This window comes from Ornithodoros turicata, unplaced genomic scaffold, assembly GCF_037126465.1.
Source record: "Ornithodoros turicata isolate Travis unplaced genomic scaffold, ASM3712646v1 Chromosome120, whole genome shotgun sequence".
Classification (NCBI taxonomy): domain Eukaryota; kingdom Metazoa; phylum Arthropoda; class Arachnida; order Ixodida; family Argasidae; genus Ornithodoros; species Ornithodoros turicata.
In genome coordinates this window covers 40758-65880 of record NW_026999302.1, presented here as the reverse complement: position 1 = coordinate 65880, position 25123 = coordinate 40758, and the positions used below count along the sequence as shown (strand labels likewise).

Below are 25123 nucleotides of genomic sequence, written 5' to 3'. Positions count from 1 at the left end.
TGCAAAGCCAAGTCTGGTTGTCGGTGTCGTTTTTCTGCGGGGGTTGGTGGAACGACGCTCACGTCAGCCCCGGTGTCCACCAGGAAGCGACAGCCGGACACGCGGTCCGTGATCCGGAAGAGCCGGCTGTTGTCGCCCCCAGCCATGCCAGCCGTTAATGGTTGGGGGGGGCGTTTCCCGGCCACGAGCAAGGGGCCTGGCAGTTCCTTGCGGCATCGCCGAATTTTCGATGATACCAGCAGAAGTGGTGCTGAGAGGGCGAAGGAGACCGTTGACGGGATGGCGAGCAGCGACGGCAAAACGGGCGGCGAGGGGAACGTGGTCGCTGCGGGGGAATGGCGTCCACCCGGTTCACCAGGGCCGCCACCGTAGTCTGGAGTTGCTGGAGCGACGTGCTGATGGCAGTGATTGCAACGTCCATCGGTGGAGGGGAGGTGCGGCGGATTAACTCGTCCCTTAAGGTGTCGTAGGGGAATTCGGGGTGAGGGTGGATGATTAGGTCGCGGACTTCCGCCGCAGCTTCGGGAGGAAGGTTTGCGATGGCGTGGCCAAACCTTGAGGCTTGAGAAGTGACGCGGCGTCCGTCGAAGAGAACCTCCGCCTGCGCAAACCACAGCTGAGGGTCGGAGATGGAGAAAGGCGGCAGGCGGAGCGGTGCCACAGAAACCTCAAGCGGTGGCGGTGGCCGGCTGGGAGGCGAAGAGCTGGTGGAGTGCTGGTCACCGTTCATGATGGTGGAACGCTAAGACATCACGTTCGGGTCACCAGTTGTAGAGCGAGAAATGAGGCGACCAGGCTCTACTGAGGTTGATGGGTTTAATGACGGTTAATGGCGATGAACCGAAAACGAAAGCTCGGGTCACGCGCAGTGCTGCGCGTAACCGATGGCGGTGCTGGTGATGATTATGACGCTGCTGCTACAGAGCATTCCAACTGTTCTTCAAAGTGTCCAGCAACTAACGATTTATTTTGAAAAGTATTTAATACTCAATCTTAAACTGCCACTACGGACTAAATCTCGTGTCTTCAGAATCCCACCAAAGGTATGTTGCTCAAATCTTTTCTCACTTTACATTACTGCAAAATATCTTTGCTCTACGTGACGCGAAAACTACGGGAAAGTAATTTTTATTTTTGAGAACTGTGACGTCATGTTAGGCCTCGACAGAGCGCCCGGATGTCACCTGGCATCGTTGTTGCCATTAGCGCCTTCCGGGGGCTCACTTTTTGCACTACGTAAGCGGAGTCCCACGTGATATATCCTCCGACCTTCGAGAAAACACAAGGAGAGAGAGGACATTTCGTCAATTTTAGCTTATTTCGATCAACATCACGTGACTTCACCACCACCTCACCCACCTCGGACGCCGACGTCGTGGCTAGGAAAAGAGTGCCCTCTCCAGAACATGACATCATGAGAATTTGTGGGCTTATGATTACGTAACCCGCTCCTGGCGTCATCGAAACTCGCGGAGGATCGGGAGACATTCAAAAATTGACAGAAATGCACCACGTTGGCAAACAGGATTGAAATTTCGCGTATATAATCCTTGAGGCACCTTCTTTTTGTGAAGGTGCCTTACAATTATGGACTAAATAAAATAAACGCTGTTTTCCGAGTCTGGAGTGGCACTTTAAATACTTTTCGAGACATTGCATTTTTACTCTAATCAGTTACCTTTTTGCCCGGTACTTAGTAACTTCGAAACACGTTTTGCGGGTACAGCTTGGACCAAAAGTTCACGAAACTCGACACCTGCGTATTTCGTCATCGTAGTGGCCCCCTGCTAGGTATCACGAGGACACCAGGAGATTGTCGCTTCAATGGCGAAATGCAACACCTCGGAGTTCCGTAAACTTTTGTTCGAAGCTGTACCTTGTACAAGCTTGTAAAGTACCCGTTTCTAATTACAAGCAATCAAAACTGTTCTTGGATAAGTGTACGGTCGTCTTATGGCCGCACAAGAAGCCCTGTTGGAGCGTGAATTTCATTAATCTTCATGAATGAGGAACAGGTGTTATTTGTAATGACAACATGTGTTCCCTTTCGTGGGCGATGCCGTTGCTGCTTAGAGGAGAAGGACTGAGCCAGTGTATAGGGAATACTCCCAGTAAAACAGGAAGGTTGCAGATCCGTTTTGTCGTTTTCAGGATTTTTGCATGTTTCATCTTGCCGCATTACGCGCTAACAATGGCAAGCAGGCCGTGGTCGCTACTTTGCTTGGAATGACATGAAAATAACGCCTTGTAGGTCATGAGACTAGCAGAAGAAAAAAATAAAATAGGAAAGATGTGGTTACACTAAGGGACCGAAACGAATCTAGGTTCGGTTACGGTTACGAGATTCGCCATTTGAAAATTTTCGGTTACCGGTAACCGAAAAGTTGGTCCCGTACGTCATTCGATTTTCCCCAGGATGTATCTGCAGGCTGCCTGGATATCGCAAAACGAGCTACAAATTGCGGGCGGGTAAAAATGAACAGAATTCTCCGCTGCGCTCCGGAACGGTGGTGCAGTGCCACCTGTCAGGGCGAATAAAGAAAGACGCACTTAAGGTGTTTCCGACATTCCCCGTAAAATATTTCTTGCAGTCTCTATTATCTCGTGCGCGTTTATTTGACTCGTGCTGTAACAAGCTACGAGTCAATGAGTTAAGCAAACAGATGTGGAGATAAATATCGTGCAGCGCTCGGTATCTTAGATGATCACGATACAGATCATAACTCAGAGGGTACGTACGCAGTACATGTGATATGGTATGTTATCCGATCATGTGTCCAAGCGCATAAGAAGGCATGTTCTGTACGCAACTTCTGAATGAAAAGTACAAGACGAAGTGATCTGCTTTATTAGAAGCCATATTACACTACTTAACACTAATCACAGTTATAAAGCCATACAACTACTGTGTCGGAAGTTGTTCGTCTTCATGCTTTTGCCAATTCATCTCAAGCGGTAGCCGAAATAACCGTTTTTTTTTCTTTTTAGGTTACGCTTTCGGTTAATTGCCGATGGTAAATTCCGGTTACGTTCAGGTTAAGGTTCTTGAAAAAATACGGTTCTATGCGGTTTTCGGTTTACGGTTCCTTTCCGGTTTCTGTCCTACTATAATTCTTGCTGTCCTTTCTTCATCTGTCCACATCTGTCCCCCTCTCGTAGCCACAGTTGCTTCGCGGCGCTAACGCAGAACTGAAAAAAAAAAAGAAGACTAGGGATGAGCCAACCGAATCTGCGAATCCTCGAATGCTGGGCAAGGACTCGATATTCGGGAATCCGGATATCCAGTGTCCAAAACGGCGAACCGAATCTTTCGAATCGACCAACCACGTTTCTTTGCGTCTTTCGAAAATTGGCGCCTCTGGAGTCCACCGAAAGCGTGGTTGGCCGGAGGGCCCTCGGGCGCCCCAAAACCGCAGCATGAAGCTCCGGCATTACAAGTTTGGAAGTAACGTTGATTAGCTTTTGATTGTTTCTTAGTTTTATGGAAATAATTCAGGCTCGAGAGTGTCTGTATTCCTTCTAGTCGATGAACAAAGTGTGAAATAAATCACATTTCAAAATAACTATATAGGTATGTTTTCTCCTGAAAGTGGACTGTTATTTCATTTGCTTTTCATTATACAAAGATATCAAATTCTGCTTCAAAACCCTTTCCAGCAGAAGTGTCTTTTCCTCCGGCCTTTTCAAACTCTTTTTTTAAGAAGATATGAAGGGTGTCATACGAAGCATGTCAAGCCCGAACGGAGTGCAGCATCTTCCCCGAATTATTTTTGTAACCTGATGAAGTGCAGTCTTGTACGAAAGACTTGTTACCATGTGTAAATAAATAAGTTGCTCCTACCGTTTAATATCACTCTTTGATCTTTTTTTTTAAAGAAATGATTCTAAATATGCGAGATTCATCAGATTCGTGGATTCGCATAACATTTCTTGGGTTCGAATTAGGATTCGGGAAATTCGTCGCATCTATAGAAAAAAAGAAACAGTGATAGTGCGCAGGAAGAGCTCAGCACAGCAATGAAGTCTCCGGTGAGAACTATATGAACGACGCACGCGCTAAAGCACACACGGTAACGATTTCCAGCCAGCAGACGTGCCGACACAACGCCGAAGTGCCAGTGAGAACTTGCCAGTGTCATCCAATAAAAATGGTGCACTCCGACATCGAAGTCGGGTGGGAGAGCCCATAGTGATACTGGGGAGCCAAGCCACCTGCTTACCATTGAAGCAGTTCAGATGACATCCAACTTTCAATAGCGCAACTACGGAAATGTCGATGGAAGTGCCACTTCCCCCTTTCTTCCCTGAACGAGTGCACGTCCTTATGTTTCTGAATGACCTGCCCTGTACATGAAATGAATGTGTGTAAGCCTTATTCTAAATCTCATCATTTCCTCCTACAGTTCCCGCACTTACGCATCCCAGGAATGAAAATGCCTACACATAGAAGATTTACGGGCAACGGGGCGGTAAGTGGAAGTGGGGGTACGTTTACGGGGGGGGGGGGGGTGCATGCTACAGGTTGGAGTACATCGTTGCGGCATCGCTTCTTCCTGGGTCAATATGAGTGCGAAAACTTACACACTGTCTTCAGTGAATGTCGGAGCTTCCAGTAACGGCTAGCGGTCTCTTCTTGTCCATAACTTTGTTTCTTTTTACCGTGGTGCATAGGGTTGTGCTACGTTAGAAAATCCAGCGGACCGGTAAACGCGGATCTTAAACGCGTGTCTGTGTTAAATGTTAAATGTAAAAAAAAAGGAAAAGAATAAAAGAGCAACTAAACCAACGACAGCGACAGGGAGGTCTATTCGAGCTGGCTTTTCTGTATGTGCATCATTCGCCCTGTCGATTGTGGTCTGCAGTCAGATCTTCCTCAGTACCAGTACGTAGGCTCACTAGTACGCAACACCGTTTCCGCTGCTGCAGCCGGCGCTCAGAAGCCAGCCAGTCTCCACAGATGATGCGGCAACCGCCTCTGCGGCTTTGTCAGATGTGACGCTCCGTCACAGACAACCTGACTGTCTCAAATGGCCAATCTGCTTTTGACGCCCTTTTCTCGTTTCTTCTCGTTGTCTCGAGCCAAGAGAGATTCGATCACTCAGGGACTTTGCACTTCTCGCATGAATAAGCTGTGAATTATCCCGTAGGGCTACTCAAATAAGCTGTTCATCGGACGTCACTGCTGAAAGTGTACATGATAAGCATTGAAACAAAAGAAAAACGTCCAACATGTGTATGTGAAACAATGGAAGATGATAACCACCATTTGCGCTAAGCGTGTACATCCGTACGAGAGCTACACAGAGACGAACTGAGACGATGTTTCCCTATCCCTTCCCTTTCCCTATCCCTAATATCTAATCAGCAGGGAAGAACTCAACTTCGCATACGTAAGCCAAGCCGTCTCCTGGAAGCATGCACTTCAAAAAGCCTTTCTCAGACTCAGGCAAACTTTCGCCAACGCCGGTCAACTTTAAACCGGGCTGAAGCTAGGATTGCTAAAACTTCATGTTAGCATTCAATTCCTTTTCTTTTTTTTTTTTTGCAGACGTTAGTTGGCGAAGTGATGAATGTTTCTGTAACAATAACTCCCTGTATGAGGTAGAGTTCGGAGTAAAATTCAAGTTAAGGGACCGTTGATGTTGGTTCAAATGTTAATCGGCGTTGGTGAGATCGGACTCAGTCACCGAGGAAGTTTCCACTACTCGTATAAATGGGAAAAAAAGATCATCCCGCCAATGCTATGCAGATGAGCTTCTCGCAGTTCATCACTGTTGATGTATTGATGATACGCATTCGAAACGAAGAAAAAAAGCTGCAGTATGCACGTGTGGAAATATAAAAGTTGATAATCCCCATTTGCGACAGGCGTGCAGTACCGTATTTGCATATGTATGAGTGGGAGGTACCCGGGTTCGAATCAAGGTGCCGGCTGTGCTGTCTGGGGTTTTTCCTGGGTTTTCCTCAGACGCTTTCAGACATATGTCGGCACAGTTCCCCTAGAAGTCGGCCCAGGACGCACATTTCCCCAAGGCCTCAGTCGTGACGTTACCCACATACGTGAGGCCGACAACGGCAAGCTCTTTCGCCATCACCACCACCACCACCGCATATGTATGAGAACTATACAGAAGCGAATCGAAACGAGAAGCAAGCTCCTAACAGATGCACTTGGGTTTTTCAAGTTGAGTTATTTTTGAATAACGGAACATATTTATGGGAATAACCGTTCTTAATTTGTGTTAATTTGTGGGAATAACAGTTCAATGGCACATCTATAAGTCGTAGTGTGCAGACAGCCTGCACTTGGAGTGGCCAAAATTTCTACAGAAGATAACGCCAAAGAAAGTCGCGCAAATGTCTGATGAAGATTTGAGTAGACTTTTGTCACAGGGAGGAACAAACCACAGGAAGATGACCGGGTACACAAAGAGTACGCTTCACCTCAAAGGTGGCATCTGCTATTTTAAGGGGACGCATGTAAAATGCTACTGTTCATAATAATGAATATAACCTATGCTCATTTCCAGGAGCTACGGGACTCGACGGCATGTCCAGTCGTCGTGCGTCCACAGCATGATCCCAATTGCTTCGAACTTCGGAGTGATAAATTATCAAGTCTTCTCACCAACAGCGATATTGCAGACCTCCCTGTGGTAGTCTTGTCAGTCGCAGGGGGCTTCCGACTCGGAAAGTCCTTTCTTCTCGGATTCTGTATCAGGTGCAGACTTGCTCTTATATATTAATTTAATATATTTATTTATTTATGCTTGTTACGCTACATAGCCTTGTGGCATACCGTAGCGGGGTCACAAAACAAAGAACGGACATGTAAATAACACTGCGACAATCACGGCGCTAAACCACCATGGAAACAATCAGTATCCATTATAGTCCATAAAAAGGCTATAAAATCAGTTACAGGAGGGAAGGTATGTCATACGGGTCCAAGCTGGAAAACCTAACCAAAACCGATGAATTTCACTGCCGATACAGTTTCCGGAATCCCAATCAGTACCCATTACATTATTGACAATAAAATCTCTTTTTTGCGATAGTAATGAGGAGGAGAGATGAAGTCCATTAAGGAGGAGAGTTGAGGAGGAAGAGAAGCTCATTAACTTTACTGCACACTGTAGTTCCAGTCGTATTAGTTAAAAAAAAAATTCATAAAAGCGTCTGCTCTGCAAGGACACGACCTCAACATGCCGTGGTGGTCTAATCTTGGTGAGATAAACGTGGGAAGGCTCAGATACAGATCCTTTGAAATACCAGTCTGATAATTTGTGATATCATCTAAAAACAAGCAGCACAATGTGCTGAAAGTCGAGTGTAGTGAAAGTCGAGAATCCGGTGGACGCTATGTGTCTTATCGATGTTCTTTAGTTCCACGACTGTGTTCAAGGCCTTCCACCTATCCGTACTCCCCTATTGCACTCGATTTTCAGTGCATTGTGCTCATTGGGTTAAGTCGCAGCTCTATTCTTCTCAACGATATGGTATCCCGCACCAAGTTGATGCGGTTAGGGCGTTAGCGATCGCCGTAGAAAAAGCGGACGAGCTGCACGACTTGAGGATGAATAACTGCTTCATTTTGGATCCTCCAAGTATGCTTCTCTGCTTGTAGCAATGAGCCGAGGAGTCTCTCATATTGCCACTTTCAGAACCATCGCTAAGACATACTTCTATCGAATGTAACGTGAGTGTTGTCTTAAACGGCGTGGATTAGTGTCGAATGCTTCGAATAGTGTCGAATGCTCAAGTGACTTCCGCATACTAGTCCATGTACCTCAAGGATAAAGCATATACCTCAAGGCCTAAATACATTTTTGGGTATTTAAACGTAAGTACAAAAAAAATCGCTGAAAGTGGTATTTAAGCGCCCCGCATATATAATTTTCAATATGAATATAGAAATGCAAAACATAAATACAGTATTTAAATTCCATAACTACTACCATAAATATTGTGAGGAAGATGTCACTTGAAATTAGAGAAACGATGATCACAACACTAAATCCGCAAAGAAAAATAGCGCTTCTTCCTTCAGTGCGTTCCCAATAATACAAGTTTCTCGAAGACTGTATCTTCTAGGCATTTTCCGCTTGGCCGTATAGAATCAAATTCGCAAAGGAGAACACCTCCAAACGGGTACTGACGAAGAAAGGCATATATTAGATTTGACGAAGCTGCTTCGTACAACAAGGAAGGCGGGTGGTCTCGACCGTCCTCCGCAACAACAGTGAAAAACTGGCCATCCAAAATGGTTTGTCGCAGGTGCGTGCTCGCGAAAGCGACGTAACTGCGCAGATATCGAAACTCTGTTCGCCCATCTTACCGAAAAGTCAAAAGCAGGGTAACTTTGAGCTATGACTCAGCATCTCGCGTATCCAGGGCTATTTATAAACCATTTACAAAAAATAAATACGCAACAATTCCTATTCAAGCATGATTATCAATAAAATTTTCCGGTCTCTATTTAAACAAAATATAAATACACCTGTTTCTCTTTGGAGTAATATTTTAATGTATAACAATGTAATGTATAACAATGTATTCAAATACTACCCATCCCTATTGTACTGTTGTTCCCGGGTATCGATATAATGTGTTGAATATGGCGAACTTAAGCGGCACATTAGCTGACCACTAGACGCATTCGAATTGAGGCGAATATTAGATCCGTGCTTATTTTGACATCCGCAGCATACCTTCAATTATGATAACACCTGGTTCGACGTCGCGAGACACGTACGATCGTGAGCAATGCCGTCGCTCTGAGCATCCTTAAAGGGTCCCTGAAGTGGTATTTGACAAGCCTACGATCAGTTTCAATATGTTCCTCCGTGCTATGCCATTCACCATGTAGTATATGACGTTGAAAACCGTTCAAATTAAGAAAATATCATGTATTAAATACGACGTGAACGGCAACTGTTGCGACACGCCTGCGAGGTGAACTGACCGTGACATCATACACAGAGGATGTGAGCACGCTGGCGGTCCAACGTAAATTTATCCAGGTAGCGAAGGCTAGGAAAAAAAACAAATCTGACCCGGCAACGCTGTCATCTTCGTGACTGGAGCGATCTTGGGTGTCGTAAACAAAAAATATTTACGACGCGCGCATCCGTCTTGTATAAACTAATAGTTTATTCAAAATTCAAGTATAGGAAAAGCTATCTGTTGTCCCACTAGTACACATATACGAAATCATACCACCTGAGTACGTTTCCGCCCCACTGCGCATGTGTAGCAGCACGCTCGTTTGTCCGTGCATTCTTTTATCCATGCCGTGTGCCCGTGCATTGTAATGCGGAGTTCGTACACTTTTTGGATTAAACAGGAAGCGACGTTCACATCTGGTAGCTGTAGGCCAAGATTAACACGTGTGAACAGATGAGTGCTATGCATCCCGTGTTGCTGGCCGCGAGAAAAAGAAAAGTTTCGTCATGGCAAGGCCGGCCATCATAGCGTGAGTGGTAGCGAATCAGCTGTGAACCAACGATGCCACGTGTTTTGCAAGGGACCCATTATGACCACCCGTTGCAGAAATACAAACAGCTAATCACTACGCGTACGTTTAGGTCTAGGCTAGGAATGGACATTATGTGAATGTTCCTGTTTATTTGTGGTTATCATGTGCCCTTCGTCAAAACGTGTGATAACTCTATGTATTTCTAACTGGTGTGTCATTAAACCTGATATGATTTATTTTTCTCTGTTTTCTTCTGGTATTGCTGCCCTGGGTGATTAGTATGGTTCGGTCGGGCAAACGAGAAGGGAATACAACACAAACGAACTACCCGAGTGCAAACACGCCATGGCTAATTATGCACTACTTATTATTCACGATGCTGACGTCATATGTGACGTCATTTATTTACAAAAGTGGTAGTTCGCGCAGAGGATGGATGGCGCTTACAGTCTCTACCATGGCGCCATCTGAAGACGCAGGGCCCTATGGGAGTTTCGCTACCTGTATGTGCCTTGGGCGGTCTCTTGCGTGCAGATTGCAAAAATTGCAAACAAGCTTGCCAACTTCTTCGTGCTATATGTTTTAACATGACCTGAAGCTAAGATCGTATCTAATCAGTGACGCAAAATCGTACGAGAAGTGTAACGTAGCCGTTATTTGTCAGCATGATTACCGGTGCACTTTTCCGTCCCTGAGCTTCTTCTTCGTCAGGAAATGACTTTGTCTCTTGCCTTTCGGGAGCTGGTGCGTACGAAACCTACGATTCCTATAGACGCTGCGTCGCGTAGCATAATATCTTCCTCCATCGCTGAAAATTTGCGCTTCGTCGTATTTTTCTACCAGTTTCGGCGGCAGATACCGACGTCGTTGACGAAACCATGCCCCCACGTTGTCGTGCGGGGTGCATGCTCCAAGTCGTCCACGATGAACCATATCCAGGTACGCGTCGCTCCTGGCGGCGAGAGACGACATGGTAGAAAAGACGACAAAGCAATGATGACAAATTAGCACCACGTGGGCGTAGATGGCGTTTTTTGAAGGTGTAACAGCATAGGCGCCGACTGCGGGGGGGGGGGGGCGCGGGGGCCCTTGCCCCCCCGGAACATGAACTAGGGGGGCGCCGCCTCGCCCGGGAAGTCCCGCTAAGAGACTGACACCAACCTTTGGGGCTCGGAGCGCCCGGGTCAAAAGAGCGAAGAGGCACCAACCCCAAAAATGCATCTTGCAATTTGTAACATATGTATCCGCCCATCATACTCATTATCCTCAGTAGAAGGTGAGGCGAAGAAACACAGAGGATGACATAACACATTGACTGAATTTCGCCCAAAGCAGTCAGATCAATGAAACGAAAGCAGTCGAAAAGCTACCTGCAGCTGCCAGTGAGGTGCAACGATAGAATCTTCGGAACGCATATCCGTTGGGAGCTGGTTCAACTCCCGCTGGTCCATTTCATTTACCATATTCATTATATAGCGCGCATTTCGGGTCAAACACCGAGGATTCAATGCATTTTGTTCCTTTCACTCAGTTTTCAAAGGGGTAATGCCTTCAGTTGTGCACATGTTCACTGTTTACCTTCTTCCTTCCTCTTATTTCTATACCAGTTCTGCATACATCATAAGATCCCGCAAGAGTGTGTGATTAGTTTTGTGTTCTTCATTTCTCTTTCCTTTCCTTCTTTTTGTTTTCGTTTGCTTTTTTTCTTTTCCTTTTTTGACTTCCCCTTTCACATTTTTTGGAATAACACGCCGACATCCATCTGGCTTACCTTTATTGATTTTTTCTTAATAAACATATCCCCCCCCCCACCCCCAGCCAGGGTACTTGTTTCGCGGTGCGCCCTTGCCCCCCCTGGGAAAATGAAAACTCTCCGCCTCTGTGTAACAGGATAACGTTTGTTTTGAATGGTATAGCCTGCTCCTGTGGAAGCACACGAGATCAATGTGAAACAACGTGATAAACCTCAACAAGCCACAAGACAACTTGTTAAGGCATATTCATAGCATGCCATGATACTTTTCATGCCAAGTGTCATGGTGACGCTCGTAACACTTCCGCTTGCGGTACTTCTTTTCGCCGTGCTTTTTCTGTGGGAAGTGGAAGAATCGTACACCGACATTGCCTTGAATGGTTCGGCAGTCCACGACGCAACATATTACAGACACTGCGAAAAAAAAAAGCTTCGCTAACTTGCATCACAGCCTAAACGGTACACAAGCAGCCATGATGCTTTCATGCGAACCAACATGGCGGTGGCGGCCTGTGCATGCGCAGACGCGCACCCAGAAATGGTCCATTGACTGAAAGGTCTGGATGTTGATGACGTAAACGCACTTCGAAGGGATGTATCCGGCGGTTACGCCCCTGTATTTTTGTGTGGTGACTGCTCTCCCTGTGCATCGAATACGGTTAAAAGTCGATGTGTGTATGATAGTGAATGGTCGTCATGATTCCGGCAGAGTACTTGGAACTGACGAAAGTCATTTCATGGTCGCTTTAACGGTATCCCGAAGTTTAATCGTGCTCCATGTATGTTGAAATAGGTTGAGAAACTGTTTTCGTACATGAATTCTATTTGTAGCTGAGTGTGGGCAATCATATTGCACGAGTAGTATATATTCACAGTGTATATTCGCCTAATTGATTGATTAACTTCATCTACATATACATTTGCTAATTCGATTTCAGTTGTAATTCAATAATCTAATAGAATGCTACAATCTAATGCAACAATCTAATTCAATTCTAATTCTAATTCCATGCTTTAGTACGAGAATTGAAGAGGGCGTACAGGAAGCACCTCGTCAGCTGCTTCGAATGAAATGCCCCTCGCCTGATTGCTTTGCCTGGCTAGCGCGGAAGAGAAATAAGGATAAACTTCGTACAAGAAAGATCGCGCCTAAGAACGATAGTGCCACCGAGCCAGGTTGTAGGAGCGAACATTACTCACTGACACCGACGCATAAACGACTTCGTTTTGTGATGATGAACGGAGAGTGCGATCGCCACGGGCGATACTCTACCCCATTACTGGCGGTGATGTGGGGGAATCAAATAATGAGTCCTTTCACAATCAGAATCAAAGTCTTATGGTGTCCAAAAAGTTCAAAAGAGCTTTGAGGGTAGACCGTGTGTTTTGTCCAGGGAACAAGCAATTTGGAGAGAGAGAGAGAGTGGTGGCGATAGTTCATCTAAGTTAAGAGACCCGGAGTGCGTGTTTCGGGAAGGTTGGCAATGGAATAGAATGTACATAAAGCACGATACGTACGTCAAAAATAATTCAGAGGGAGAGTTTGCTTTCTAACCTAATTGAAATAAAGAAGTGTATTTACCCAAAGCATTTTACTCCCAGAGCTCTCGTGAAGGATCTCTCGCTCAAGATTATTGTATTTTCAAAGCGATTCGTACTGTGCCGCCACACCTTCCAGTGCATAGAGTTAATATAGGAAGACCATAGAGAGCGTACTTGGCGCTCCATCAATGGGATTCTCCTATCCCAGAGCGTGATCCCCCGGGCGCAGCCATCCGTTGGTCATGGACAGTGTTGGTGGACGAATTTCATCCCCCTAACTACAGCCGAGCTCTCAGTTTGTTGCCAACGCTGTGTAGTCACGTGGTATGACAAACAGGGGAACGAGCCGATGGAGGCAACGGCGTCCACCGTAGGAAGCGAGGCCAGTCGTGTACTTGCGTTGAGTACGCACAAACATTTGCGATACGCGCAGAATTGACTAGTGCTATCGTAATGGCAAGTTAAGCATTGCCATACCAAACGTGAATCACATCCATGAGATTACCTGCGACACCGCCAACCCTTTGATTTCCACCGACATGAATTAACATGTTTACCGCCTTTGACGTGTAGAAGTGGCGTTTGTATGCTTTGCGAGGGAAATCAATAAATTATTAGCCGTCGTAACAAATGTAGGCATGTATTTCCGAAGGCAACAGAAATCAAAAGACTAATCCGCCATTTTCATGCTGCTCTGCGAACCAACGGGAACCGGAAATGGCAGAAACGAAACCACCCGCCATTCCATGTTCTGGTCTGTCGAGTTTCGTGGTAGTAAAGTGACCAACAAACGGCAGCACACAAGCAAGTGATGTGTTGGAAAATAACAACTGCTTCTTTGTTTAACGAATACATACGGGATACTCACATAGTACGTCGAATTTAGATAGCAAGTCATGAATTTAGGAAAACGAGCACGTTAGGTTTAGCGGAATGAAGCAGCTAACGGAAGGCAACGCCTTCCATGACCAACGGATGGCGGCTCGTGTGTGGTCACGCTTTTTTGAGGGAGTCCGACCCCCCTGTTCCAGTGTGTGCAGATCCATAGGGGAGGAGAAAATTAGAGTGCCGCTCCGTGAGCTTGCACGACGTTCACTCAGGGGTGGTCGCGTGGAAAGAAGATGACAAGCAACAGGAGGCCACGAAGTCTTTGCCTGGCCAAGCATGGCCAGGCGAAGAGTGGGGACATTCTCGTAACATCACAGAGCTGCCTCATCAGGCCGCGCGTATGTTACTGTGTCCCGGGAATTTCAAATCCTACGGATTCGAGAGAGAGTGTGATGCCGCTGCTACATTATACTGTTCAAGCTCACGCACGGTAACGCATGAACCAGGCAAAATAGGAAGCCCACTACGGTCTTTAGAAAAAATATACAATGCGATTCCTCGAGGGCTCCCTTTCACGAGCTTGACAGTTTTTCTCTGAGATTGCCGTAATTATATTGTCACAAAGTAAATTGCATTTACTTCTGGGTCGCGGGAGGAAAGACTTTTTCATATAATAATAATAATAATAATACAGCAAAGTCTATCAATGGATCATTGCGTACATATAGACGATGCTCCAAATACACACCCACAATACACCGACAATACTAAAATTCCTTGACTCACGCTATCTGAATGGCGTCAGTGTGCAGCGGGTTTTATTGGTGCACTTCTTTTTCTTCTTTTTTTTTCTGGAACTGTGGTTGAACCTGTTGGAGGCATCCCGTATATTTTCAAGCTGGTGGTTAATATCTAGCACTGGTCGTTCGCATTATTGTACGATAGTACAATTAAGTATATCAATTAAAGTATAAATAATACAGACTTTAGTGTGTGCGAGCATATTGATTTTGTGGGCTGTACTATACTATAATCTGTAACTTCTTCATACTTGGCTTATACTTCTTCGTGCAGACGAAACGAACTTGTTCGCGAAAAATCAGCACTTTTCCTAATATGTATATCGCAGAGCTGCATGTTCAATCTCGAAAACTAAACACTAAGAGGTGGTGAAGATTGTCCCTGAAGATATCGTCTGATACAATCTACTGGCTTACATTGCTTGGATCATAACTTGTATGAACGAGTTGAGCATACGCTTGTCACCCCACTGCGTACTTACTTGTTTTCTCGGACGTCACAGGTTCCTGGAACACCTAGGGATGTCGTCAGACCCATCAGATTGGATGGACGAGGAGAATATACCATTGACGGGCTTTTTTTGGAGGTACGGCAGCGAAAGAGAGACCACTGGTATTCAGATTTGGGGAAAAGTGTTCAAGGTGAAGACGCGAAAATACGGGCTCGTGGCAGTCGTTCTGATGGACACCGAAGGCTCATTCGACAGCAGGTCCACGATGGAAGGAAATGTCACAATTTTCGCAATGAGCATGCTACTGAGTTCTATCCAAGTGTACAACATGACCAAACAAATAACTCAATGCAATCTGGAACACCTGGAGGTGGGTGCGAATTTACTTATGTCGTTATTTGAAGGTTGTTTTGCTGTTCACTTTGTTCATGCGAACGCCAAGCCATCGTATCAGCTACGAGATTTCAAATGTGCCTCTCTCTCTCGAAGGCGTAGCGATATAACTATGGGAAGTGAGGAACGCGCAGTATTTACATACTTGAACGTGTTTTTTTTTTTTAATTGTGATTACGAGTTCTTTGCTCTCCTACTTTCAGCCCAAGTAGTAGAATTACATTTTACCACATGTCTTGGTTCTTACCCACTATTCATGCACAATCGTTATACCTTGCATGAACGTATTACACTCCGTAAAAAGGAAAGTGTGCCCAACTATTGAACATCGTGCAGTTGCAGATGGCATAACATATGTTGGCATTACAATTGGCATGACATATGAGTTGGACTTATGTGCACTCGTTGCGTTCGAGAAACCGGATCTCCTCATGCATTGCATTCAGGCTGGAAATGGTACCGCTGGAAATATCGCGGAAATCTCTTAAAGCTCGATTGGGTATATTGCAGACAAATCCCATTGATAATCAATAAACTTTTCAGTCCCACATAGACTATTTATATGAGACAAATATTATGATGAAAACGCGCAGGTTTTTAAAGTGTGCCAGTAGGACATCACCCCTTCTCTTCCTCATCGAACTGCTTTCAGCTGATCCCGGCTACCATCGACTTCTGCCGGATTTCGCACCTGCTGCCGGAATTTGGTATTCAAAATAAGAAAGCACTGATTTAGAGGTATGATATATGGGTGCATTGCACATACAAATCGCATTGCCTTGCTGACACACTGTAACAAAGTTCGAACTTGAAGCAAGACGAACATGCCGTTCAATTCCTAATACAGAGGCAGCCTCATGAGTGCGTATACCATTTCTTGAGGAACATCTTCTTTCCTGCTTGCAGTGCGTCAAATATTGCTGCGAAGCGCAAAGCACTTGTGTGGCACATAATAGTGTATTTGTTGTCAGATCTCGAAATCCGACGGCGCCCGAACGAGTTACTGCCCCTCCGACCACTTCAACTCATGAAGCATTCCGGTCCCGCACTTGATAGGCTGTTCGTTGGATAATATAGTTGAATCCAGAAACAGCACAACACGCTTTGAATCACCCTCACGCCCGAACAAAGCCACGGGTATATTTCTACAAACTGTGCTGTCGCAATCGACGACACCAGAACACGGAACACAGGACGGCACCGTGCTATTTCGAAACCACGCTGGAGCGACCGAGACGCTGCACGCACATGCGAGCGAACAAAATTCGATTTCGAAACATTGTAGACCAATCGGAGTGCGCACAGTCTCCCGTAAAATGGGCTTGCGATTGGCGTCTGGGCGCAATGGTACATATTCCAAATCCAGGACCAAGCCTCCACAGCTTCCCGTCTTCGTGGCTGTAAGAAAAGAAGAAGAAAAAAAAAAAGAAAGAAAGGAATCTTTACGCTTCATAGCCACGTGGTATTACTGCGTCCGGCAACATAGTAAATTCCCGTTAGGCGAAGTATGCTGCGCGCTCCGCGATTGGTTTGCAAAGCTTCGAAATCACATTCTTTCGCGGGCAGCCGGTGAGGCGGTAAGTTACCAGCAGCGTCGAAGCATATCGATGTTGTCGGTTTAGAGCACCATAACCGTATTTTTATTGTTTTGTGTTATCGTATATTGGAGTTGGGTTCGTGAATTTCTTCGTGTTAAAGTGAATCTGTGCGTTTTGTCATGCTTCCCGACATTGATATCATTCTGGAAACAGTGTCTCCTGTTCAGACCTGGAATGCAGTTGTGAGCTGGCGCCTGAGAAACACTTTTGAGCGCCGTCGCGTTATCAAATTCAGTGACAGGTGAGATAGGATTCGATGTTCGATCAACACAAGCATTTCCCCTTTCGTTGTAACCTCTGATGCTCCTCAAGGAACGAAAGAAGATGCTCACCGTGAAATCGCATGCACTCATGTGGGTGCTGTTCGCTTCTGGGAATTGACTGTGTGCATTTTCGAGCTCAAGCTTGATTTGATTGCACTATCTCAACGAAGGCAACGCTTTGGGCTCCGTACGCACCTCGAATACTTGTGTCAGACTTTCGGTTCAATACGATGCAAAACTAATTGTGTATTTTCCCAAAAGCGGCAGGCACGAAAACCAGTAAAGGACGATGATAGTCAGGGCCGCAGGAACATAGTTCATTTGCATTGGCTGCATATCGAGTGTTTCCAGAATTATATCATGCTATACGCTCCATGGGGAGCTGTGGGGGCCTGGCCACGACGGCGGGTAGCTGAGGAGGGCTGATTGAGTTCTCTCTTTGCCTCCCGCTGGGTACGGATGTGTCGCTTTTCGCGACCGTTGGTGGTGATGATGACGGACAACCCATTTTGAAGACGGTACGGTGTGGTGGATGCGTGCATACATAAATACTTCAATGGCGCTGAGTTGGCGTTTACCTAGCCCGATGAGCAGTTTCCTCCATGTCCACGATAGGAAAAAACAAAAGAGAAAGAAAAACATTTACCTGGTTGAATTTGAATAGCTGATTGCAAAAATATTTACCCCGTTGCGGTTACCTTGTAGTTATTCTTGTGCGTACATGCCCGCACATGTTCGCGGTTCGCAGTGTGTGTCCATGACGAGTGGTGCATTCTTGGACTGGCCTGCATGCTTTTCCGTTGGCAACATGTTCGCGGGTGTTGTTCCCCTCGCTAGCACTTGTTTTCTCATTCCACGTACGAGCCGCTACCAGGACCACGGTGCTGCCAACATATGTGATGCTCTGCAACAAGGGGAGCCCCTGGTATGACGCATTGCAACCTGTGATGATGGTGCCCATGCCTGGATGCTGTTACTGAGCCTCATGCCACGACTGAGTCATTAACGAATTCATGGTGTATAATAATTGTAGAGGTTGTTGAGGAAGGGAACAAGGGAGGAAAATAGAGGGCTGGAATAAAGAGTTTTTGTGGCGCCTTCTCCAGGAGAACGGTGGCGGATTGCGCTGCTCTTTTACCGAACCTGTTGTACGTTACATTATTCAGGTCAATTCCTAAATGCGTTAAGTTAAATGTGCCAAGAATGTATTCCTGCGTATGTGCGTTTCATTTTGAGCGGACGATTTTCCCCGATATCGTCAAACGGATGTGAACATGAAACGTTTTCTCCTCTCTCACTCTCTGTTAGATTAATTTCACAACGAATTTATTGATTGAAAATTACATTTTACGATTGGAAATTGCATAGTCGTTCACTTAGAAGAACTAGGGTCATTCCACAAGAAGCGATCCAATTGCGTGGCTCGACTATCAAGAATTTTGACGCTAGTTTTTTCTCAGATTGGTATCATCGAGATACCCAAAGAATATTTTTGCCGAATTCGGTATGGTTGAAGCGCAAGGCGGCGCCGAAAGTCAACTCCTGCTCTAAAAGTGGGGTGCATATAAGTACGTCTCCATGAAGAACGGCTGAAGATATTAGGGTCCGGTCACCGTCAGCGAGTACAGGAAGCATGTTTCATTCATTTTTAAAAAAAACATCCAAGACGTAAGCGTGTTTCGTATGGAGCTGGGAGCCTAAAAGTGTACATTTTTACCAGAATTTCTGCATTTTTTTCGCTGCTCACTAGGTCGAGGTAGGAATATGAAACTCGGTGAGCTGGTAGTTTGGGGAATGACAAACACGTACAGAAGAATAATTCATTTTACTAAGTGCAAGCAAACGCTGTGAAATATTTAGCCAAATATGGCAATTTTACCAAAATTATCAATATTGGACCGGAAAAAAAAAGCGTGATGTGGGATTTTTTGAAGTGAGCTTGCGGGACAGGAATACCCGCTAGCGCACTAGGCTCACTTTCGGACATTACTGTTCCGTATGTCGTCGAAATTTCGGTTCAGATGCTTGTCTCACATTTTGAGCCTCCCTGTTTCAGGTCGTTCTTTGAAAAACGTCTCTGGTGGTGGGCAGATGTAGGTGGATGGGTGGAAAAAATGTAGATGTTGTAACGATATAAACACCATAATACAGCTGTCGTCGAAAGCTAGCAGTCTTACGCTCTCTGTGTCGGCAGTTATTCCTGGTTATTATTGTAAGAAGATTATTCTGTAATACACTGAAGCTTGAGGTGTAACGTACTGTTGCAGAGGAAGCATTTCGCTTCCGATCGGATCTGATCGGAAAGGGCGCCACGGCCAATAAACTGCAACAACACAACACAGAACGCAGCGCGCAGATTGCATTCCCTCACTCTCAAGCGAAATCACGCCGATCCTTCATTGCGTAAAGCAGAAGGATAGACGCTTAGAGCGTGTTGCCGTACCAAACCACGTTCTTACTGGCGCTCCTTCTGGGAGCAGCATTTCCATGGTCACGGCGTTGCTATATTCTGATGCCTAGAGACGTCTCTCATGCCCTGCACGCCAAGAAAAAATGTAGAATTTCCTACCCAAACTGGTGGAACGACAGTACTTCTACAATTCCTCCCAATTCATACGCGCCTTCTCCTTCGCGGGTATAAGCGGCTTTCCCGTGCTCCTCTCTCTCACGTTTGGTCTAAGCAAAACAGGTAGAATTTCCTGCCCAGGCTGGTAGCTTCTACTCTGTAGTTTCTTTCTACTCTGCAGTTATGCCCAAAAGGTAAAGCTAGGTTGAGGAGAAATTTGGTTGCAATGCATCTCTACCGAGATGGGTAGAAATATTTTTACGCAATTTCCCTTCTGTGTACCTCTGTCGTTGTGCTATGGCCCTTTTTCGTGTTAGCGGAGTTTCACCAACACTCTCAGAAAAAAGTGTGGAGCAGTTACACCTTTCAGGAGGTAACATTTGTCGCATATGTTGTGCCTGAAAGGTTGCAAAGTTCTACCTGCTACATCACTCTCTCCCTCCCACGAATGATAGGGTTACCACTTCTGATTCGCTGAGCGAGGGGGGCGTACGCTTTTTTGTAGGAATGTGGATATGTGATAATTGCTTTTACCACCCTTTTACACCCTTTATGAGACGCTATGTTGACCTAGGTGGTAACTGTAGAAGTAACCACCTTTTCCCACCCTTTTTTGTGAGACTGAAGTATTCTCGTTGATTCGTTCGGAGTGAGTCTCGCTGTAGACCCCCTGATGGCTCAAAGCCGGTTCAGTTTCACCTGGTCTGGTGTCTTCTTCATGCTTGTTACATTTCATATAAGAATTTGGACACAACTTGTCTCCAGGGACCAGTTGAAGCGACACTGTGCGCATAGTCAATGGTGAAGGGATTATGTTTGTCCCACGCACGTTCTTCTTCTGTTTACCGAACGAGTTGACACAGCACTTTCATGGCGCCTTCTGGCTGTACTTTCGGATGTACAGCGTGTAATGACCTCCGCACACAGTACTGATTGAAGAAGGCGCGCGCTTTGTACTTGGGGATATCATATACTGCACATGTTCACTAAGATAGATGAACTTGCTTAGAGAAGGTGTACGTGCGTAGGTGCTGCACCCCTTCCGGCCAAAGGAGCAGAGTGGGTTATCGATAGCCTGCGCTCAAGTCCATGCAAAGCTGAAGTTCATGAAGTCCATGAAATGCTGCTCCCACAAGGAGCACCAGTAAGAACGTGGTTTGGTATTGACATGATTTCGCTTGCGAGTGAGGCTGTGAAACCTGCGTGCTGCGTCCTGTGTGGTCTGGTTGCTGTTTATTGTCCGTGGTACCCTTTCTCAGGGATAAGATGCGATCGGAAGCAAGCTGCTTCCTCTGCAACAGAACGTTGCACTTCAAGCTTCAGTGTATTGCAGAATAATAATCTTACAATACTAACGAGCAATAATTGCCAACACAGAGAGCGTAAGACAGCTAGCTAGCTTTCAACGACAGCTGGATTATGGTGTTTATATTGCCACGAATCAACATCGCGAAACTTCCAGAGCAGGCACGAAACGGTACATGTCATCCCGGCGCATGCTGAAGAAGAAGCAAGAAGCTTCCAGACACATCGCGTGCTCTCTGGCAAACGCACGTGCTGTTTCTAGACTTTTCGGCGCGACGCTTAAATGCTTGTGCGCTCCAAGCTGGAGCATTCATTCTCTGGACTCAGTTGTGTTCAGAGAGCTATCACTCTTGTGTTTTGCTACCAAGTAGTCTAATAAACCGTTCGCTGTTTATTCGACGACTCACCGACCCATTTCGCTTCGTAACATTTCTGGTGGAGGTGCGGGGCATTCCTTGTCCAACGACCTGGAAGACCAACTGCGACAAAGCAGAAGACAGCTTGGTCTGCCTGCAGAATTCGGTCCCCGCCCCCAGCGCGGTAGTCGCCCCGCCGCAATTGAAGACTATCTACGGCAGCAGAATGCTTCGGCTGGCTCGCGACGCGACCTGTCCCCGAGCGTCCCCCACCGCAGCAGGTCGCCAGGAAGAGCACGTTCACCGTCCCCGGCAAGACGACCTGTGTGGCGCAGCCCTAACCGGGAAAACTGAAGACTGCAGCTCCGGGAGGTGAAGCTGCGGACCGACGACAAGTTACAATTCCTCCAACTCGACGAACAGCAACGCAGCACCAATACGACGCTCGAAAAATTACCAATAACCTGAAAATACTCATCGACGGCCATGAGATGATTGCGTTAATCGATACCGGAGCCGACGACTCTGTTATAAGTGGTAGGTTGGCTAAGAAGCTTCGCAAGGTGCAAACGAAGTGGGATGAGCCTAACATCGGCACTGCTGGTGGACACGTCGTAACACCGACTGGCCGATGCACGGCAGTCATACAAGTGCGTGACATCCAGTACGTCGTGAGCTTTGCCGTCTTGCCGAACTGCTCACAGGATGTAATACTTGGAATGGAATTTCTAGTCGAAAACGAAGCAATCATCGACTTAACAAATGGAGTTATCTCTTTTAAAACGCCGGAAACAGCAGAAGACAAGTGGTGGGCACGAATAACCCCGAGAAGAGCGCGGCCATCGCAAATTACCGTGTTCCTTCTAACGTGAAAGTCGTTCGAAGCTTTCTTGGCCTTTGCGCCTAGTGCCGACGGTTCATTCCGAAGAATTGCGTCGCCCCTGAATGCCCTCACGAAGGACGGATCCACGTTTATCTGGAGTGAAGCCCACCAACAGGCGTTTGATGAATTGAAGACTCGTCTACAGACCGCACCCGTGCTTGCCCACTTCGATCCAAACGCCGAAACAGAAATACACACCGACGCATGCAACGATGGTCTTGGAGCCGTGCTCGTTCAACTTCACGACGGCGTCGAACGTGTCATCGCTTACGCAAGCAGAACGCTAACCAAGGCAGAGAAGAACTATTCGACGACCGAAAAAGAGTGCCTTGCACTCATATGGGCCATCACAAAGTTGCGCCCCTACCTGTACGGACGGCCGTTCAAGGTGGTAACAGACCACCATTCTCTGTGCTGGCTGGCTGGTTTAAGGGACCCCTCAGGACGCCTAGCGAGATGAAGCCTCCGATTACAGGAGTATGACGTAACCGTCACTTACAAGTCAGGAAGAAAACACAACGACGCCGACTGCCTGTCCCGAGCACCACTCCAGAGACAGGACAACAGCCTCGAGGACGACGACGGCTTCCTCGGTCTAATGAGCGCGACTACCATGTCTACCAAGCAGTATAACGACCCCGAATTGAAGACACTCGTCGACTATCTGCAGGGCTGCGCCGACAATGTTCCTCCCATCTTCAGAAGATCACTCCCAAGTTTTTCCCTACGTAATGGTGTTCTCTACAAAGAAAACCACGCACCACAAGGCACTACGTGGCTTCTCGTTGTGCCTGGGGACATGCGCACCGAGATTCTTGAATCCTGCCACGACGAACCGTCATCAGGTCATTTGGGATACAGCCGGACACTGGCCCGTATAAGGGAAAAGTACTACTGGCCAAAACTGGCCAAAACCGTACACCACTACGTAAGGACGTGCCGGGAATGCCAACGACGAAAAACGCCGCCGATACGACCTTCTGGGTACCTCCAGCCAATCGCACCGCCGTCTGCGCCGTTCGAGCAGATTGGGATGGATCTACTGGGGCCCTTCCCACGTTCGTCTTCCGGAAATCGTTGGATAATCGTCGCCACCGACTACCTCACACGCTATGCTGAGACTAAGGCACTTCCACAGGGCACAGCAACAGAAGTGGCGAAGTTCTTCATCGAGAACATCGTACTGCGGCACGGAGCTCCGACCGCCTTAATCACCGATAGGGGAACGGCATTTACAAGCAGGCTAACACAATAAATCCTTCGACTCAGCCACACCGCTCACCGGAGGACAACGGCGTACCATCCGCAGACGAACGGGCTCACCGAACGCCTAAACAAAACCCTTGCCGACATTATTTCGATGTACGTCGACGTCGAGCACAAGACATGGGACGAAATACTGCCTTACGTCACGTTCGCCTATAACACGGCTGTCCAGGAAACAACGAGATTCACACCGTTCCGCCTTGCACACGGCCATGACGCATCGACTATGCTAGACGCGATGCTGCCCCACGAACCCAGTGATGTGGAAAACGACGCTCTGGACTTCACACAGCGAGCAGAAGAAGCCCGCCAGCTGGCCAGACTACGGATTGGTCAACAACAACGCGTCGATGAAACAAGATACAATTTGCGCCGGCGAGACGTACGCTTCAGTCCAGGCGACTTGGTATGGGTTTGGACGCCGATTCGACGACGAGGCCTGAGCGAGAAGCTACTGAAGCGGTACTTCGGTCCCTACAAAGTACTTCGACGCATTGGAGACCTGGATTACGAAGTGGTACCTGAGGGCAGAGTTCCCTCTCGACGACCCCCGAAGACTGAAATAGTTCACGTCGTTCGACTCAAGCCGTACTACAGCAGATAGCGCTGAAGACTGGCTGGAAGGAAACAACACGAAAAAAAAAAGAAGGAGAAGAAACGGCATCGAGACGATGCTCCGTCTACGGAGGGGGCAATGCCACGAATCATCATCGCGAAACTTCCAGGGCATGCACGAAACGGTACATCTCATCCCGGCGCATGCTGAAGAAGAAGCAAGAAGCTTCCAGACACATCGCCTGCTCTCTGGCAAACGCACGTGCTGTTTCTAGACTTTTCGGCGCGACGCTTAAATGCTTGTGCGCTCCAGGCTGGAGCATTCATTCTTTGGACTCAGTTGTGTCCAGAGAGCTATCACTCTTGTGTTTTGCTACCAAGTAGTCTAATAAACCGTTCGCTGTTTATTCGACGACTCACCGACCCATTTCGCTTCGTGACAATATCGTTTAAACATTGTGGGAGCCTATTCCCACTCTCGGGGGCAAAGCCCGTTCATTCGACTCCCGTGGAAAGCAAGGCACAAATGCAAATACAAGATATACTTAACAACCGCTGCTTTAATGACTCACATGCTACAGTCTGTTCCTGCGCGCTTCCAGGTCCACCGTCTTGAGGTCCGTTACCGTGTGCTTCCACGTTCACACTGCCTTGAGGTCCGTTACCGTGTGCTTCCACGTCCACACTGCCTTGAGGTCCGTTCGTCGTCCTCCCTTTTTGCCACCTGTCACTAACTTCCTCGTCGTCCTCCAACCTCCCAACTTCTTCGTCCTCTTTTTCCCCACAACATCTACATTTTTTCCACCCATTCACCCACATCTGCCAACCACCAAACGGGTCTTTCAACAAGAACGACCTGAATCCGGGAAGCTCCAAATGTGAGACAAGCATCTGAACCGAAATTTCGGCGACATACGGAGCAGTAATGTCCGAAAGTGAGCCTAGTGCGCTAACTGGTAGTCCTGGCCCACAAGTCCACTTCAAAAAATGGTTACTAAATGACAACAAATATAAGCCTTTTAGTTTTTTTTCCAGGATTGATGAAGGCAGATAGCACTTCGTTTTGCCGCTAACGAAACGTCCGA

General features: G+C 46.9%; 1 protein-coding gene and 1 long non-coding RNA gene across 2 annotated transcripts in view; one reads left to right on the top strand and one right to left on the bottom strand.

Moving 5' to 3' along the window:
- LOC135371776 (atlastin-2-like) overlaps positions 1 to 25123 on the top strand; it is a 56670-nt gene that overhangs the window by 11974 nt on the left and 19573 nt on the right. The window contains exons 2-4 of the mRNA XM_064605728.1: positions 4404 to 4469; positions 6531 to 6721; positions 14905 to 15223. Coding sequence (XP_064461798.1) covers positions 4404 to 4469; positions 6531 to 6721; positions 14905 to 15223 — 576 coding nt within the window. The remainder of the gene's footprint in view (positions 1 to 4403; positions 4470 to 6530; positions 6722 to 14904; positions 15224 to 25123) is intronic.
- On the bottom strand, positions 15812 to 24789 carry LOC135371777 (uncharacterized). Its single transcript, XR_010415720.1, has 3 exons — positions 24611 to 24789; positions 17792 to 18011; positions 15812 to 16644 (listed from the first exon to the last, which is right to left on the bottom strand). It is a non-coding gene; the product is annotated as an uncharacterized LOC135371777 (long non-coding RNA).